At 40.8% G+C, this 19,642-nt stretch overlaps 1 protein-coding gene across 1 annotated transcript in view; it reads left to right on the forward strand.

The window, feature by feature from the left end:
* The window catches only part of LOC106582631 (receptor-type tyrosine-protein phosphatase T), a 593,162-nt gene that overhangs the window by 165,897 nt on the left and 407,623 nt on the right, over positions 1-19,642 (forward strand). Inside the window, exon 3 of the mRNA XM_082967335.1 lies at positions 6,280-6,551. Within this exon, the coding sequence (XP_082823461.1) occupies positions 6,280-6,551 (272 nt within the window). The remainder of the gene's footprint in view (positions 1-6,279; positions 6,552-19,642) is intronic.

Consider the following 19,642-nt stretch of genomic DNA (forward strand, 5'->3'; position numbering starts at 1 on the left):
GCAGGTTTGGTTGCGAAGTGTTCAATTTGCAGAAACCTGGCCCTGACTGGAGCAGTTGCCATCGAGGGAGGCCTCACCATCGAAGCGATTAAGGCTGTGCTTTGTTCCTGGAGAAAGAGAAAATAATACAGTCTCGGTGTGGTTTCAGAACCAAGATCTATTTTTCTTTTCTCAAACAGAGTGATAAAAACCTATTTCTATGCCGGCTGATATCAACAGGTAAAAATGTACTTTTTGACAAGCTTTCGCAAGCATTTAAAAAAAATAAACTGACAAGACCTTCTAAAGGAATTCTAGACTTGTATTTTATGAAAAAAATATGAAAAGAACATCAATAGGAATAAGTAACTATTTGAAAATAAACACTCACCCAAATTGAACTTGTGTATTTGCCTTTGTTTTGTGCAAATGTCTAGAAACTAAATTTTCAATGTAACAGAGCTAAGAGTTTAATTACATCTCTTAATGGAATTGGTGTCCATGACCATGCAGATCTAAAATCATTGTTGGAATTATTATCTATTTAAATATCCCATTAATGAAGGTAACCATTAACTGTCAACATTTGACATTAGTTGTAAACAAATACATTAATAGAACACATTGTACACACCTTCCAGAGAAATGTACAAAATATCAATACCCAGGGCCAAACAAAAGACCATGCCCCCCCCTTATTTATAATTAAGTGACTAAATGAATGACCTTTTATGCTTTAAAAGCTTTTCCTGCCAGTTGAACTGGAAGTCAATTCCTCTTTAGTACCAAAGTTGCTGTGTTTACAAGCAATAAATTACTGTATTAATCAAGAGGTATTTGAGGTTTGGAAACAGGCAGAGCTTAACTGCAAGAGGGAGGCACTGGTGTCGGCGACTCGATCAAGCTATTTGCATTCAGGCGCATTGCTGTACCAATTATTGATTTCCCACTTATCAGATTAGCCGAGGACCCCCGGGGTGTTGCTCCTCACCCCTGTCTAACAGCATCATAGTATCCAGCTTCCAATAACAGAAGATCAACGACGCTGGCTGGCGTGATATTGAAAAGGCCAAGTGAAATTCCTACACTAAGCCTATGGGCTTGTTGTCTCGCACCCTTCGTGTTCCTCCTGTTACTATGGGATATGTGTAAAACATAGTGGAGCGATGTCACTTTGATGCCCTATTGCTGTGATGAAGAAAGGAATGTAGTGACGAGCAGTGGGAAACTGTGAACGAACGTGTGTTGGCGTTGCCCCAGATGAAGCTGGATGGCAATAATTAGGGCATGGTGAGGCGAGAGGAAGCGAATCATGCAGGGGCCATTACACATCGAGGACAGGGAACATATGGGGTCCACGCCGCGTGGCTCTGTGGCGTCAGCCCACCACGGCTGCCTTTGCCGTGGAGGCGGAGTGTGAAGGGACCAGGGAATTGGGCATGTTAAATGTGTGAAATGGGCCGAGGCCCATTGGCATGGGCTGGGAATGCACACTCCTTTCCCTGGGACCCTGGACAGGCCCCTGAGTGGGGGTGTAGTCAGGGTGTAGTCGAGTAGTTCTACGGGAGAGTGGTCTGAAATCCTTTAAAACAGAAGTGGAGAAAGAGGAGGAGCTGCACTGTTTCAACCCCAGCTGCTCCACGGCTGGGCTGCTGGGAGGCAGCTGACTGTCCCCACTTGTCTCAGATTTACAGCTTCGCAGTTGAACAATTTTTTCTATGTTTCCAGTGCACTGGCCTTCCGAGGGACACTGCCGATTATTCAACTAATCTAGAACCATGGTAAATAGGAGGCTTTTATTGTCAGGATATTTTGTTGTTGTAATGTCCAGAAAACCAGATTTAACACCATCTGTAAATACACAATGTGTTCTGTCCGTTAAATAATTTTCTAACCAGCTACACGCAGCTGGTTCAGGCCAATTAAATAAATCCTCTGAATTAGTCATGAGTGATCCACAGTGTCAAAAGCCTTAGACAGGTTTCTTCCTATCCATACAATTAATAACATCATTTAAAACCATAGTAGCAGTAGAGGTGGTGCTATGACCATGTCTGAAACGTGAGTAATGATCATTTAGAATACATTTCATAGTTTAAAAAGATCTAAGTTAAGTATTTACCAAGGATTCTAAGATTTTAGCTAGGCAAGAGAGTTTGGAAATGGGGCGATAATTATTTAGGTCACACGGGTCACCACATTTATGAAGGGGATGTACAGTATATGGGCCACCTACCAGAACCTGGGGATGGATCCAGAAACCACCGTCAGGTAATAAATATGTGTTTGAGTTTCCACTATCAGTGGAACAACAAGCTGTAGCAAGAAAGGATCAAGCAAACCTGCCCCAGTGGACTTTTTTCCCCACATCAATCTTAAGAAAGGCATCTAGCACATCACAAATACATGAAAAATAAATATGAAAACAAAGATTCACTAGAAGTTGACTGAGCTTCCATTGAAGCAACTGGGGGGCTTGGAGAGAGAAGAGCAGTCGCCTGACTGACTACGGTCAATCACACCACTCTTTCTTTCAACTAAAAAGCCTGCCAAGATAAAATGTTGATTAAAAGCATAACTTGTAAAAAAAAATATTGATAATGATGCCAGAGTCTGACACAATTTGCTTAAGCAGGGAAGGAGAGGAATTTCCACGCTTCAGTGCATTTACTGTTTTCCAAAATATAGACGGATCAGCAGAGTCTGAGATATAACATAGAATGTAGCTTGATTTTAGCTTTCTTAATTGAGGAAGTGCATCTATTTCTCGATTGCCTAAAAGCTGCCAATCAGTTACCGAATCAGTTTTTCTAGCCTTGGTCCAGGCCTGATTTCTCATCATAATGACATCGGAAAATTTTACAGAGAACCAAGGATTAGTTATATTGTTAGCTCTATGGCGTGTTTGTCTGCCAGAGATATACAAATATCTAGAGCCAATTCAGGGTCAGGCATGCAGCTTATAGAGGAAATCATATCATGAAGGGGCGACTCCTGTGGAGAATAAAAATCAATAAAAATCCTAATTAAATGAGGATCAATGTTTTTCTGTTTTGTATCTCTAATACATGCATTTGGAAAGTGATAACTGATGTCATTAGCCAAAACACCACTCGATTAAGTAATTGTGGGGGCTATTTGTCAAAATTAGAGAGAAGTTTGACGGGTTTCTTACATTAATCTGTGTAGGTTTGGAGATTAGTTTAGCGAGAAGGAGGAGACTCCACCCAAATTGGGGTATATATATATCATCACTATTGGAAATGTGTTTTTGTCATTTCAGCTGTTTGATCCTTTGGGGTGAATAAACTCAGCTTTCATAGAGTCTGTCGACATCTTACTCAGGCTCTAAATATCAAACAGTTTAATCAGGTGTAAATTCGAGACAAATATTATTCAAATGATCAGAGGCTGCGGTAAACCAAACCAGGTTAAAGGTTCTAAATACTCTGAAATAGTATCAACAGCATCCGCCAGTACAGAAGGGGGGTGGTAAATCCCTGCTACAAACAAATGCATGTTTTGGCACAAGGCCACATATACAGTATAACCAAACACTAAAACTTTTTGGGGATAGTGACAGTTAGAGAACATGATTGCCACTCGGCCCACCTATGGCTATTGTCTTACCATCGCCAATTCTTATTCATTGTCTTTATATTGCGGCAAAAGGAGCATGGACATTGAGAAAGAAGCTGTTTAAACAGGCATGATGTTTGGTACTGTATTTCTGGGCTGGTGGTGGTTGTTACTGTAGTTGCTCGAGGGCCTCTCCACTTGCATAACCAGTGTGGAGCTGGTCAGGAGCGATTTTGCTCTTTTTACTCACCGGTTGATTGGCTTTATGGCTGCCCATATTACTATTGATCTGAGTACCCCGCGACCGATAGGCCTTTTATTTTTGCACATTTCTCCACAGTCTTAACAGCACACCTGGGGAATAAATATGTACTTTATTGCACTTATATCAGTGTGTATGGAGTAGGTGGGCCTCAAACCTACTATCAGAAATATATTCTATTATTTACAATAAAGTGAAACGGTTGACCTGATATGGATGAAAATACCCTCAAATTTAAGCTGACAGTCTGCACTTTAACCTCATAGTCATTGTATAATTTCAAATCCAAAGTGCTGGAGTACAGAGCCAAAACAACAACTAAGTTATCACTGTCCCAATACTTTTGGAGCTCACTGTACATGGGGTGCACGGAATAAAAGTCTAAAAGTTCAATTCATTATATTAGATCCAATTTCCATGAAAATCCCATAAAATGTATTTTAAACAATGTTCAGATCCCTGAAACTTGTTTACCTCTGGCCATGGTTTGCTAACATTTTCATGTCAACAAAATATTTCACTTTCATAGATTTTCATGTCTCTCATGTTCATTTTGAAAGTCTCTCCATATGACCCCATGTTTCTTCTACCATGTGAAACTTGTGAGGACCTTTAACACCCCAGTATTTCAGGTAGACACTTCTAGAGGTTAAAAGGTGCCCTGATTTACATTCATCACATTGGCTGTGTGTTGACGTTGGAGGGAGGCTGTGTTTTGTGTGTGTGCGTGTTTGTGTGAGTTTTGTGTTTCAAATTTCAAGTTTTATTAGTCATATGTACGGGATACACATGGTATACAGCGTCCAATGAAATGTTTACTTGCAGGTTCCTTTCACGACAATGCAATAGCAATAAGAAATAATCAAATATATGGACGTATGTGTGTGTACACTTGAGCCAGTGTGTGTGAATCTGTGAGTCAATTTGTGTGTATGTGTGTGTGTGAGTCAGTGTGTTGGCAAGATGGGGTTGGCGAGAGTGCTGATGTAAAACGGCGGTGGCTGAGGCGAATAAGACATTTTATCAGCCAAGATTACGGACCCAAGGTTGGGATGATTGATACTGTATCTCCTCTGTGCATAACCCATTGATGTGCTTCAGATCATTTCGGTGATGAATCGTCTGATTCCGCATGCCATCCTATGGCCCTAGCCACATTAGCAGACGCCATTTATCATTGGTGAGTTAAAAGGTTTCTGACAAAATTTGCCTAGAAAAAGGTTGTCGTTATTTCAACCCTCTCATTTGCTCTCCACTGACACATTTAAGTTCTCATTTGTGTCAGGGAATTCATTATGGTTTCAAGGGGAGCTGCCCTTGCTGCTCGTGTGCTAAAGTTCTAGTAATTATTATTATTATTACTATTATATACATTTTTTACCTTTCTTTAACTAGGCAAGTCAGTTAAGAACAAGTTCTTATTTACAATGACGGCCTACACCGACCAAACACGGACGACGCTGGGCCAATTGTGCGCCACCCTATGGGAGCCCCAATCACGGCCTGTTGTGATACAGCCTGGATTTGAATGGAAGCCAAGGGGCGACCCTTGATAAGTGTATCAGTTAGGATCAGGCAATCATCTGGGTCAAGTATTCAAGATAAATTACATAATTCCTTTCATGGAATGGTCTACCGAGTTAATCTATAGCGATTATGATTTGAAAGTGTCCGGAGACCATTTTTGTAATAACTCAACCTAATCATCTAATTGTCACACTTTGGAAGAAAAGTCTTTATGATTCAGGCCACATGCCTTATGCCAGAACTCTCCGAGCATTTTTTGCCCACTGTAGAATAGCCTACTGCCAAATGTGAGTCAAGCTATAAAACCACAAACGCTCGGTATGTATGTGGGTGTATGTAGTTTTACATCAGAGTAGTGTATATATTGGAAGGCACACAAGCCAGAATATTGCCAGGGTGGACATTTGCCTGGCTTGATGTTCAGTTATCAAAGCAATGTCCCTGAGAATATATGTCACCTCATTACATTCTTTGTTATTCCAGCAGCACGTCTTCTCACACCTATTCATCACTCTTCCTGTCTGAATCTCACCCATTTTACACTACTTTTTATCTCTCTGCTCTCTTGTTTTCTCTTTCTTCTCTCCCTGCAGATTTCAATAATATTTTACAGTGCAAGTACAATAGTTCACTGTAGCAGTAGTTGTTCTGCAGACATTCCTCATACTTCATGGGTCTGGGTTCAAATAGTGAGTTAAAATAGTGTGTGTTTTCTTTCAAATACTTTTGAGCATTTGATTGAGCCTGCCTATAGTGGCAGAGGGGTGGGGCTTTCACTTTGAGCTGCACTCTGTCAAGCGCAGCTCAAGTATTTGAAAGAATACAAATAATATTTGAACCCAGGTCTGGTAGACAACAAATCGGTCTGTTCTAGGCCAGAAATACTCCTCCTCGTCTCAGCTCAGGTCTTGGTTCTTTCTCGTCCCTGATAGGTTCTTTCATGGTGGTGAACGGCTCCGGCCGGGCGTCGGGACAGAAGGCCCACCTGCTCCTGCCTACCCTGAAGGAGAACGACACCCACTGCATCGACTTCCACTACTCTCTATCCAGCCGCGACGGCTCCAGTCCCGGGGCGCTCAATGTCTACATTAAGGTGAACGGCGGTGCCCAGGGAAACCCTGTGTGGAACGCCTCCGCCTCGGTGACCGAGGGCTGGGTCAAGACCGAGCTGGCCATCAGCACCTTCTGGCCCAACTCCTATCAGGTGAGGGGAGAGCTTCAGTGTTCACACATACATCTGTGAGGTGTTCATTAGGGGCCACAAAGGATTTAAAAAAAAATAAAGTCTGTATTCTTCCGTTTGATGTAACGCAATATGTTTAATATGTTCATGACACTGCGATCACACCAACTATAGGCATGCTCAATCCACTGTTCAGAACCAGTGTGTGGTAGGCCTATTGCTGGAAATTTGATTTCTAAATAATATTTTCGTTGTGATTGATATTGCCTGTCTTACCTGTGTGATGAGGTTCGACAACTCAGTTATTTCCTAATGTAACCCAATTAGTTTATTTGCAGTCTTCTTAGTTTGCCAATAGGGTTAAGAAACTGCTTAAACTTGACTATAAATCATTTTTGACTAACAGGAATACTCATGCCCTGCCATCTATTTCTCACCCTGAAAGTCCTCGCGTTCATTACTGCTTATTTGCCGACCTTTTTAAAACAGTTGTTCACTTCATGAACAAGATTGCGTCCCCAATGGCACCTTATTCCTTATTTAGTATACTTTTATATTTATTTAGTCTACTTTTGACCAGGGCCCATGGCATTGGAGACGCAATCCAAGTTTTAAAGGCAAAGCTGAAACATTGCAATGGTAATTAGTTCTCTCTCTAGAATATGAGCAGTATGCTAATTTTCATCTGCTGGAGCTTTACACGTAGAGGCAACCTTTGTGCACTGCAAATTTCATCCAATTTGACTTCATTCTATTTTCAGTCCTCAACTCTCGCTGAAATGGGACGCCAAAAATGACTTCAGTGGGGAGTTTAGTCACCCCAGCAACAATTATCTTGGCAAATCATCTCACTGCAAATGGCCAAGTTAAATAACCTTAGAGGGAAAATTATTTTAGGTCCCCACACACCTCTCTCTCTCTTACACAATCCACTTTCACAAACACTTTCTCTCTCCCTCTATCTCTTTCACTGTCTGACTCTCTCTTACTGTCTCTCTCTATCTCCCCTTCATCTCTTTCTCTTTCTCTGTGCAAATTAAATAAAATGTCAATAGATACATTTTTCAGTTAATGGAATTCAGTACTTTGATGTGGAAAGTAACCTTGTAGTTTTTGAATTTTGTAAGATTTTTGAATGGTCTTCAATGGGCAAAAACGTAGCGCAATGGTCTTCAGTGCAACAACTTAATGAAAGGCCTCTGGCAGAAGTAGAATTCATATCTTATATGACCACGCTTTTCATGAATTTGATGATATAATCATTAAGACCATTCAAAAGACCAGGGAAATGAACAGGGAAGTATGATGTAGGAACACGTCACTTGCACAGGGTATTGCATAACTTATTTACCTTGGTGAGGCGGAAAGACTAATATTGTGAATATTTGGTTTTAGCTATAATTAAATATTGACTTAGTCCGTAGGCTAAGGCAGGGATTTTCAAAGTTGGGTTCGCAGCGAGATACTGCAGGGGGTCCGCAATTAATTAATACAATTTCGGAAAGTACTTATAGGGATATTTTATGTGAATTCTTTTTTTATTTTTATGAACATCGCTAGCTACAACAGAATACCATCATGGATACCATGTTCATGTCTCTGTGTCCAGTATGAAGGAAGTTAGAAATAGTTTCACGAGCCAATGCTAACTAGCATTAGTGCAATGACTGGAAGTCAACAGGAACAGTTTGCATGCTAGCTGTTCCTGTTCATCTGACTCTGGGGAAGTAGATAAATGGCTTCATTGCCAAAAGCTCTAACTGTCCCTTTAATATGGAGAAAATGACAGTCATTCAAGCTAATTACATGATTCTGTCTGTATAGACAATTCTTAGGTGGGCCGTCTGTGGTAGTTTTCAAGATGGAAAAACTGTTTCAGTGTCTACTTAAATCACCAAAGCCAGATAGAAAGCATACAAAAAAGATATTGAACTACAGTATATATACAGTGCATAGAGTTGTAGGAAACTGCCAAGTTGTCTCTCAGCTCCATGCCAAACTGTGTAGAATTGCTGGAAATTACCTTACAAATAAAAAAAAGTTGTATCAATTCAATGGAAAATGTGTAGAATTATTACGTTTACAACAGAAACATGTTCTCTCCGCCGCCAAGATACCGTTCTGACTATTACGCTATGTTAGAGTTTACACTTCCTCTTCCCAATGAACTGTGGGGAGGTCAAAATAATGAAACTGTCTACCAAATCTATTCATTTTGATTAAGTATACCATTATCATTCACCTGATGCTAAGACAAGATGCAACTTATTTTTTTCTATCATATGATGGGGGTCCCTGTGTCGCCGGTTTGCCTGGGTGGGGGTCCCTGGGAAAGAAAAGTTTGAAAACCCCTAGGCTAAAGCACACATTAGGTGTGAAGGTAAATCAAATAACCTTTTCTGCTTTTCATATTTCATGACACTGCTTGAAAGAGTTGACCGTTTGTTCTTAGCTGTTTTAATGAACAGTCTTAAAATGGAGTTCATTGACTTTAATTGATTGCTTGTTAAATATTGGGCTTGGGTATGTCCTTAAGAATCTGACTGTGTGGTTTTAAAGGGACAGCTAAGACCACACTCTGTGTTTGATTAGACAAGTAGGTCCGGCACAAAAGATAAGTGGCACATTTTACACAAATTAATGTTTCCTTTTTGTTTTGCGCTCCCCTGCCCAAGTTATTTGAAGCACGATGGGACATTTAGAAAATTCTGTCTTAGCGTTTTAATAAGGAGGTATTTCAACAAAGCGCTGACAATATAATTGTTTCTATATAAACGTGATACGTAAACACACTGTGTGTGACATTGGAATTTCTCTCTGCATTTCACGCACGTTTTCTAATCCAGAAAATTGCCATCCAAGAAATCAAAAACCTCACTCGTCCTTTGTTCAAAGCCTCTCTGTCTGCTTTCCTCCCTCTAAAGCAGTTGGGGTGGTTGAGAATTCACACCATGTACCACTCCAATTCACACAGTGTGCCAATATGCTCTCCAAACGTTTTGTTTCTGCCACAAAAGAACCAGGCAAAAAATGCAATCATGTCACACGTTTATTTATAGCATTTATAAAATGGTCAGATATATATTTCTAATAATCAAAAATAAGTAAAAATGTACAAATTATCCAACGGATTATGATCATTTTTGGGTGAAAAACTATTTTATTTTAATTTGGTCCATGGCTCAGGCGGCCAAGTGGACGAAAGGCTGTTTGGCTCAGCTCAGTTGTGAACGCGAAGAGGAAGAACTTTGCAGCTGTTTCTGAATAATAAACAATTCCATGCTTGTGGATGGTAAAATTCAAATAAAACCCAGCCCTGAAACGAAGCGTAGGATTTCCCACTTCAAGGCTAAATATATCATACTTTGACAAAAATGATTACCTATTCATGTAAATCATTGTACAACATCATGGGTAAGCTCTGGTGCCCCCGCACATTGACTCTGTACTGGTACCTCGTGTAAATAGCCTCTTAATTGTTATTTTACTGCTGCTCTTTAAATATTTCATACTTTTGAGGTATTTGTCTTGAAACTGCATTGTTGGTTAAGGGCTTGTAAGTAATCATTTCACTGTAAGGTCTACACCGGTTGCATTCGGCGTATGTGACAAATAAAATGTGATGTGATTTGATTGCATTATTTTAGCCACAACTCGCTAAGAAAAGACAAACTAGCAGTTTGCGGGCAGTAAGATACACAAACTAATAGTGTAATTATAGAACGCTGGTGGATTTATATTAAGAAGCTAAGTGGAAGTCAACATTGTTGTCACCAAGTGAACGGCATGGCAAGCAGGAGGAGAGAGAGAGAGAGACCGGTGTTGGCAACTATTTTTCATTTGTCACTAGATTACATTTTGCCCCCTCTCCTGCCACACACCCTCTCCCTGTGTGCTTTTCTGCCTGTGTGTGTGCCGTTGCTTTGACTTCTGTTGCACAGACAACTTCTCCACTCTTGTTTGTGGCTGAATTGAGTGGGGAAAGTCACTAAATGCTATCAAAACCATAGAAACTCTTGCTGTCAAAACTCCCCAAAGCTGAATTTGTCACTAGCCTCTTACCAATAAAAGTCACTTGACGGGTCTGAAAACTTACTAAGTTTAGCGACAAAGTCTCTAAATTGGCAACAAGGAGAGAGATGACTCAAGTAGCAAACGGAGTAAACTATAAAAACAGACATACTTTGTTATTTGGCCATTGGCTCAGTTTTATTGCAAGGAATTCTAATTGGTCAACCACAGGCTAGGGCTGGGTTATTAAACGACATGCTGTCCCTTTGTTCAAAGTGGCGTATCATATTTACCAAACTAAGCAGTTGAAATACCGTTATACTACAAGGTAAAGTTAAAACCCCAACCTTGTCTGTGCATCCATATCGGTATATAGTAAAATACTGTATACCACCTAGCCCTAGTTGGTGGATATAAAGTCTAAGATCTTTTGATAGGCTAATTAAGCAATAAGGCACAAGGGGGAGTGTAGTATATGGCCAATATACAACGGCAAAAGGCTGTTCATATGCACGACCCATTGCTGAGTGCTTGGACACAGCCCTTAGCCGTGGTATATTGGCCATATACCACAAACCCCCGAGGTGCCTTATTGCTATTATAGACTGGTTACCAACGTAATTAGAGCAGTAAAAATAAATGTTCTGTCATACCCGTGGTATACGGTCTGATATACCACGGCTGTCAGCCAATCAGCATTCAGGGTTCAAACCACCCAGTTTATAATGAAGAATTTGTGCCAGGATATAATCAGTGCCACCTGTTGAGTTTAGCATAGGGCTAACGTCATGTTATCTGAAGGGACCAGCTACAATTTAGCGTTCTGTCAAATGCAAGTAAATAAAATATGTTAATTGGCTGATACGTATTTTGTGCCAGAGAACCTGTTTAAATTTAAATGGTTGTTTATGTTCGCAAGTATGGACCCAATGTTTTCACGTGTTGAAAGGAGACAAGACCCTGTCTTTCTGGTAGTAATAACAGCCTCAGCAGAAACCTTTGGATTAGGCTTGTCTGCCGCCCTGAATACATTCCCTTCGAAGCCTCCCATGAATCTAATGAAGAAGAGGCAAGATTACCATCCCTCCGCTTACACTTTTCCCAGTTTTCCACCCCAAATGTTGCTCCTTCCAGCCAGGTAGGGCTTCTCTATGTCAGATACGTCTCCACAATGTTTTTTCCGTGCAGCTGATTACAGTAATAAAGACAGGCTCCAGGCGGTGACACCCGGGCATCACCGTTGTCACCCTCCGTGACACTGTTGCACATGTCTGCTTTCTCTTAAACACTTAGGAGAATTATTAATTTTTTAACCTGAGATTTTGGAGTATAATGAAAATATTTTTAGCAAAGGGGGCATTGAGTTTTAAGTATTGGTTTGGCATATCAGGACATCATCTGCAAGCAAATATGTTTATTTTATATTGAAGTTTACCAATACTGATACCTGTTACATTTGAGGCCTGTCTGCACTGGCAATTGAACCAATTGCACAAAGAATTAAACAGGAGGGGAGAGAGAGGACATCCCTGTCTTGTGCCCCTTTCTAAAGAAATTTAATTAGATTATGTATTATTTGTGTATATTTTTGCTTTAGGATATTTATACAATATTTTTATTAACTGTATTATTGCAGCTAGATAGTTGAAAGCTTCCAAAGTTTTGAATAGAAAATGCCATTCAAGAAGATAAAAAGCCTTTTCGCATCAACAGCCATTATTGATAAATCTGTATCTTGTTTTTTTTGCGTATTGTATTAAATTGAAACATGTTTGTATTTGTTTCTTAGCCCTTTCACGCGTGAGTTCCAAATATCTCTAACGGTTGCCCCAGCATGAGTTTTTTTATATGCACGTGATGTTCGAACGTTCTCTCCATTCCAGAATGTGATTGTTCCATAAACAACAACACTGAATGGCTCAGAGTGGGAGTGAGAGGTTACCGTGATTTGTATCAATAAATCACTATCAGAAAATGTTTTGTGTGGTATTATTGATATATTTAGTATTTTATTCACGTTTTTCAATTACCCGTGATACATCATGCGTTCTGATTTTTGCATAAATTGTAATGGGCGCATAGTATGTGTGTAAAATAATGTTTTGAAGGTTCTACTGATTTTGATGAGCTAAGCTAATTCCAGCTATGTGTATGGAGCCATGTTTGTTGACATACAATGCATTCTGGGTTTCACGTAATCGTCTGTTTGACCAAAGATGTTATAACAAAATGAGGTGAGTAAGAGTTAAGTCATTTTTTGAGGACTTCCGGAAATGAATGGTGGGATGTGAACGACGGTAGATGACACACCCCTTCAACATGCATACATAAACAGACCAAACTCATCTTGTCTTCTCTTATCTTCTCTAGGGCCAGTGGGACGATTTCGTCCCACCTACTTAACAGCCAGTGGAATCCCGTGGCGCGTTATTCAAATACCTTAGAAATGCTATTACTTCAATTTCTCAAACATATGACTATTTTACACCATTTAAAAGACAAGACTCTCGTTAATCTAACCACACTGTCCGATTTCAAAAAGGCTTTTCCCACGAAAGCAAAACATTAGATTATGTCAGCAGAGTACCCAGCCAGAAATAATCAGACACCCATTTTTCAAGCTAGCATATAATGTCACATAAACCCAAACCACAGCTAAATGCAGCACTAACCTTTGATGATCTTCATCAGATGACAATCTTAGGACATTATGTTATACAATACATGCATGTTTTGTTCAATCAAGTTCATATTTATATCAAAAACCAGCTTTTTACATTAGCATGTGACGTTCAGAACTAGCATACCCCCCGCAAACTTCCGGTGAATTTACTAAATTACTCATGATAAACGTTCACAAAAAACATAACAATTATTTTAAAAATTATAGATGCAGAACTCCTCTATGCACTCGCTATGTCCGATTTTAAAATAGCTTTTCGGTGAAAGCACATTTTGCAATATTCTCAGTAGATAGCCCGGCATCACAGGGCTAGCTATTTAGACACCCACCAAGTTTAGCCCTCACCAAAGTCAGATTTATTATAAGAAAAATGTTATTACCTTTGCTGTTCTTCATCAGAATGCACTCCCAGGACTTCTACTTCAATAACAAATGTTGGTTTGGTTCAAAATAATCCATAGTTATTTTCAAATATCCTCTGTTTTGTTTGTGCGTTCAAGACACTATCCGAAGTGTAAAGAAGGGTGACACGCACAACGCGTTTCGTGACAAATAAATTCTAAATATTCCATTACCGTACTTCGAAGCATGTCAACCGCTTTTTAAAATCAATTTTTATGCCATTTTTCTCGTAAAAAAGCGATAATATTCCGACCGGGAAAGCGTGTTTACGTTCAAAGAGAGAGAAAATAAAAACATGGGGTCACCTCGTGCACGCGCCTCAGTCAGATTGTCCTCTGATAGACCACTTACCAAAGGCGCTAATGTTTTTCAGCCAGGGGCTGGAATTACATCATTCAGCTTTTTCCCGGGTTCTGAGAGCCTATGGGAGCCGTAGGAAGTGTCACGTTACAGCAAAGATCCTCAGTTTTCAATAAAGAGAGTCAAGAAGAACAAGAACTTGTCAGACAGGCCACTTCCTGTAAGGAATCTTCTCAGGTTTTTGCCTGCCATATGAGTTCTGTTATACTCACAGACACCATTCAAACAGTTTTAGAAACTTTAGGGTGTTTTCTATCCAAAGCCAATAATTATATGCATATTCTAGTTTCTGGGCAGTAGTAATAACCAGATTAAATCGGGTACGTTTTTTATCCGGCCGTGTAAATACTGCCCCCTAGCCCTAACAGGTTAATATCTTCGGTTTCTGTGAGGAAAAAATGCATGGCTGCGCACTGAAACTAATCGTCAGATAACTTTCGATTTCTAGAAAGTGTTTTACCTAATTATTTCGTTCAATGGTGAGCTCACCCGTGATGTGATTAATTATACATAGTAATTGCTATTAGCTAATTCATATTGTAGTTTACGTCAGCCGAGAGTTAGAAAATATGACTGCTTGTGTTGCGTCAATCTTTCCTCAGTTAGTGCTAGGACAAATGTAGCCTACATTTTTCCGGTTAGGATGATTGTGTTGTGCTATATATACTTCTGTGAATATCTGAACATTGCTTCCAAAAATAAACTGCTCACATTCTGGAGATAACTTTGTAAGGACTGTGTTTGTGTAAATAGTTTCTGAAAAAAGTGTGGCCAGCTCAAAAACTCGAAACTGGCCGTTCTAAATGAATGTTCTAATCACATGGGGTGTGATCGTACGCTTCAGGGACCACTGTAGAACGATCACACCCCGTGTGATGGTACGTGTGAAAGGGTTAGTGTGTATTTTTTATAAACCCTGTTAGATTGATATGTATCAAGTCTGCTAATATTTTTGCCATTCTATTGCTTTCAAGATTTGTTATTATTTTGTCACAATTTATTATACTTATGGATCTATAATCAGCAGGGGACTTTCCAGATTTTCCTGGTTTTAATATAACTTAAATAATGGTTTGAAACATTGAACTAGGAAGTACTGAATTAAGTGACGTGTGTTGTCATTTGTGTCAATAGGGGGGCTACTTTGTCCCAAAATGTTGAATATAATTCTATGGGAAAGCCATCCATTCCTGGTGCTTTTCTAATATTTATTCTTGGGCTATCTCTGTTTTTAATGATTATTTTTGTCTACTGATGGTTGCTTCAGAGTTGTTGAGTCTAAGAAGGCTACTGTTTAATTCAGATTTATATACAATTTCATAGACACTTTTACAATTGTATCTTTATGCTTTTGTATCATCTTTTAAAATTATAACTGGTTTAGCATGTATTTGTTTTGTGAGAGCTGCGAATCTGACAACTTAAAGCCAGAGAATGCTGAAAGGAGCAGACACAGAACTGAAAATGTAATGTCAGAGACTGCAGAAAGGAGCAGAGACAGGACTGAATACCTAATGTCAGAGAACACTGAGAAGGAGAAGAGAATGTGCTGAACACTTTTCTTGAAGGAAGAGAAGGCGGAATTTAAGTGAGTAAGTCATTTGGGGAATTATGACACCTTGAGTGAGAGCCGTGGCCTCCCTCTTACTGTGTGGCACAATGTTCCCCACAGTCACGGGAGCACGGCACTTGTCACAGGGCTAATGACCCCTCTGCACCCAGTGGTCTCCTGGGTCCAAAACTGCTTTTCTCTGGCAGCCAGCCTGGCAGAGGCAACCAGGCCAGACTGACAGAGAAAGAGGTGGAGGCGTGCAGGTCAGTTTGACAGAAGCAGTGGTAGAGGCTGAGGCAGCCAGGCCAGACCAGTGACAGCTGGACAGGTGTAGGAGAGGGAGGAGAGGACGGGGTTTGATAGAGAATGCAGCAGGCTGAGTGACTGATCAAATTACATCTGTAAAGGTCTGGTCATTTAGTTGTGAAGTTAGACATGCTCAGCATGTGAGAAAGAGTCATTATCCTAGGTTTGACTGAGTTGTAAACTCAGCAAAAAAAAATAGAAACGTCCCTTTTTCAGGACCCTGTCTTTCAAAGATAATTCTTAAAAATTCAAATAACTTCACAGATCTTGATTGTAAAGGCTTTAACTTCTTTGGGAGAGGGGGCGGTATTTTGACATCCGGATGAAAAGCGAGCCCAAAGTAAACTGCCTGCTACTCAGGCCCAGAAGCTAGGATATGCATATAAAAACACTTTAAAGTTTCTAAAACTGTTAAAATAATGTCTGTGAGTATAACAGAAGTGAAATGGCAGGCGAAACCCCGAGGACAAACCATAAAAAGAAAACAAATTCTGCATACCACTGATTTCAATGGCTGGCACTTTTATAATAAGGCGAAATCGTCCCGATTGCAGTTCCTAGGGCTTCCACTAGATGTCAACAGTCTTTAGAAAGAGTTTCAGGCTGGTTTTTGTAAAAATTAGGGAGAAGTTGTAGTTTTTCTAAATGGCTCCCATTTTGGCTGTAGTGTTTCCAAGCGCATGACCGAGAAAGCGCGTTCTTTTTGTTTATCTCCGGTAAAGACAATAATGATTCTCCGTCTTAAATGTTATTGTTTATTTGCATATTAGGGTATCTAAGGTTTGATTATAAACGTTGATTGACTTGTTTGGATAAGTTTATTGGTAACGTTTGGGATTCATTTTGTATGCATTTTGAAGGAGGGAAACCAGGTGGATTATTGACTGAAGCTCGCCAGCTAAACTGAGTTTTTATGGATATAAAGAAGAACTTTATCGAACAAAAGGACCATTTGTAATGTAACTGGGACCTTTTGGAGTGCCAACAGAAGAAGATCTTCAAAGGTAAGGCATATATTATATCGCTATTTCTGACTTTCGTGTCGCAACTCCCTGGTTGAAAATGATTTTTTATGCATTTGTGTGCTGGGCGCTGTCAGATAATCGCATGGTTTGCTTTCGCCATAAAGCTTTTTTGAAATCTGACACGGTGGCTGGATTAACAACAAGTTAAGCTTTATTTTGATGTATTGCACTTGTGATTTCATGAAAGTTAAATATTTAAAGAAATGTAATTTGAATTTCGCGCTCTGCAATTTCACCAGATGTTGGCCAGATGGGACGCTAGTGTCCCAATGATCCACAAGAAGTTTTAAGCACTGTTTCCCATGCTTGTTCAATGAACCCTAAACAATTAATGAACATGCACCTGTGGTACGGTCGTTAAGACACTAACAGCTTACAGACGGTAGGCAATTAAGGTCACAGATATGAAAACTTAGGACACTAATGAGGCCTTTCTACTAACTCGGAAAAACACCAAAAGAAAGATGCCCGGCGTTCCTGCTCATCTGCGTGAACATGCCTTAGGCATGCTGCAAGGATGCATGAGGACTGTAGATGTGGCCAGGGCAATAAATTGCAATGTCTGTACTGTGAGACGCCTAAGACAGCGCTACATGATGGACAGCTGATCATCCTCGCAGTGACAGACCACGTGTAACAACACCTGGACAGGATCGGTTCATCCGAACATCACACCTACGAGACAGGTACAGGATGGCAACAACAATTGCCCGAGTTACACCAGGAACGCACAATCCCGCCATCAGTTCTCAGACTGTCCGCAATAGGCTGAGAAAGGCTGGACTGAGGGCTTGTAGGCCTGTTGTAAAGCAGGTCCTCACCAGACATCACTGGCAACAACGTCGCCTATGGGCACAAACTCATCGCCGCTGAACCAGACAGGACTGGCAAAAAGTGCTGTTCACTGACGAGTCGCAGTTTTGTCTCACCAGGGGGCATGGTCGGATTCGTGTTTATCGTGGAAGGAATGAGTGTTACACCGAGGCCTGTACTCGGTACCGTCATGGTCTGGGGCGTTGTCACAGCATCATCGGACTGAGCTTGTTGTCATTGCAGGCAATCTCAACGCTCTGCATTACATCCTCCTCCCTCATTTGGTACCTTTCTTGCAGGCTCATCCTGACATGACCCTCCAGCTTGACAATGCCACCAGCCATACTGCTTGTTCTGTGCGTGATTTCCTGCAAGACAGGAATGTCAGTGTTCTGCCATGGCCAGCGAAGAGACCGTATCTCAATCCCATTGAGCACGTCTGGGACCTGTTGGATCGGAGGGTGAGGGCTAGGGCCATTCCCCCCAGAACTGTCCGGGAACTTGCAGGTGCCTTGGTGGAAGAGTGAGGTAACATCTCACAGCAAGAACTGGCAAATCTGGTGCAGTCCATGAGGAGGAGATGCACTGCAGTACTTAATGCAGCTGGTGGTCACACCAGATACTGACTGTTACTTTTGATTTTGACCTCCCCTTTGTTCAGGGACACATTCTTCCATTTCTGTGGAACTTGTTCAGTTTATTTCTCAGTTGTTGAATCTTGTTGTGTTCATACAAATATTTACACATGGTAAGTTTGCTGAAAATAAATGCAGTTGACAGTGAGGGGACGTTTCTCTGAGTTTAGTTTGACTCTCAGGTGCAATGGAGTGATCAGTCAGGTTTAGGTGTAATGTAGTTATCAGTCAGCTTTGGATGGACAGCTGGAGGCAAATTTGTGTGTTCACAAAAAATATGGCCATAGCCTACCTTCCCCAAGAATCCATCGAACATATCACATCTGTATCATACACGCAACAGATGTCATCGGTGTGCGCAACAGATCAGTGTACTGTCCACACTGTCTGTTGTTTTTATGAATACATTTTTAATCATGTTGACAACAACAAAATATTTAACCACTGGAAGTTCTGATAGCTAAGGGTTCCAGGTACATGTGTGGTGAGTCAGGCTGGCATGAGTCGAAGCACACCTCCTACCCCTGCCCAAGGCAGGCCCGTTCTGTTCCCCCTCTTCCTTCCCCATCGAATTCTATCATGACCACCATCGTCGTGGTCAGCTCGATGGTGAGAGATTTTGGCCTGCCTGCGGCCTGTGGGCAGACCAAGGTCCACTGTCACCCAGGCGCCCGTGTCCAACTCCTCCTGCCCACAGTTTTAGTCAACTACTCTAATATTGACACCATTTTCACTCACGTTGGATTTACCGACATTCATTTACAGGAAATTTGAGGAACTGAAGGAGGGCTACAACATTCGCTTGAACATCCTTGTTTGCACAGGGAAGAGAACAGTCATCCCTGGCCCCCTGCCATGCTATAGAAGGGGTTTGGAACGTTACAGCTGCCTTGCTGCCCTAAACAAGTTCTTGAAGAAACTCTGCAAAGACAGGAATGTCTCCTTTTGTGGCAATTTTGACTTGCTGTGAGAGCAACCAACACTCATTAAAATAGAAGGGATTCACCCTAACCGCAGGGGTTCCAGGATTATCTCCATCAACATACATTTTTTGGCACCCTTCCCCAGATCTGTGCCACGACACAATCCTGTCTCAGAGCTCTACGGACAATTCCTTCGACCTCATGGCTTGGTTTTTGCCCTGACATACACTGTAAACTGTGGGACCTTACATAGACAGGTGTACGCCTTTTCAAATCATGTCTAATCAATTGAATTTAACACAAGTGGACTCCAATAATGTTGTAGAAACATCTCAAGGATGATCAATGGAAACAGAATGCACCTGAGCTCAATTTTGAGTCTCATAGCAAAGGGTCTGAATA

The sequence above is a fragment of the Salmo salar genome, chromosome 22 (assembly GCF_965601325.2).
Source record: "Salmo salar chromosome 22, fSalSal1, whole genome shotgun sequence".
In the NCBI taxonomy this organism is placed as follows: domain Eukaryota; kingdom Metazoa; phylum Chordata; class Actinopteri; order Salmoniformes; family Salmonidae; genus Salmo; species Salmo salar.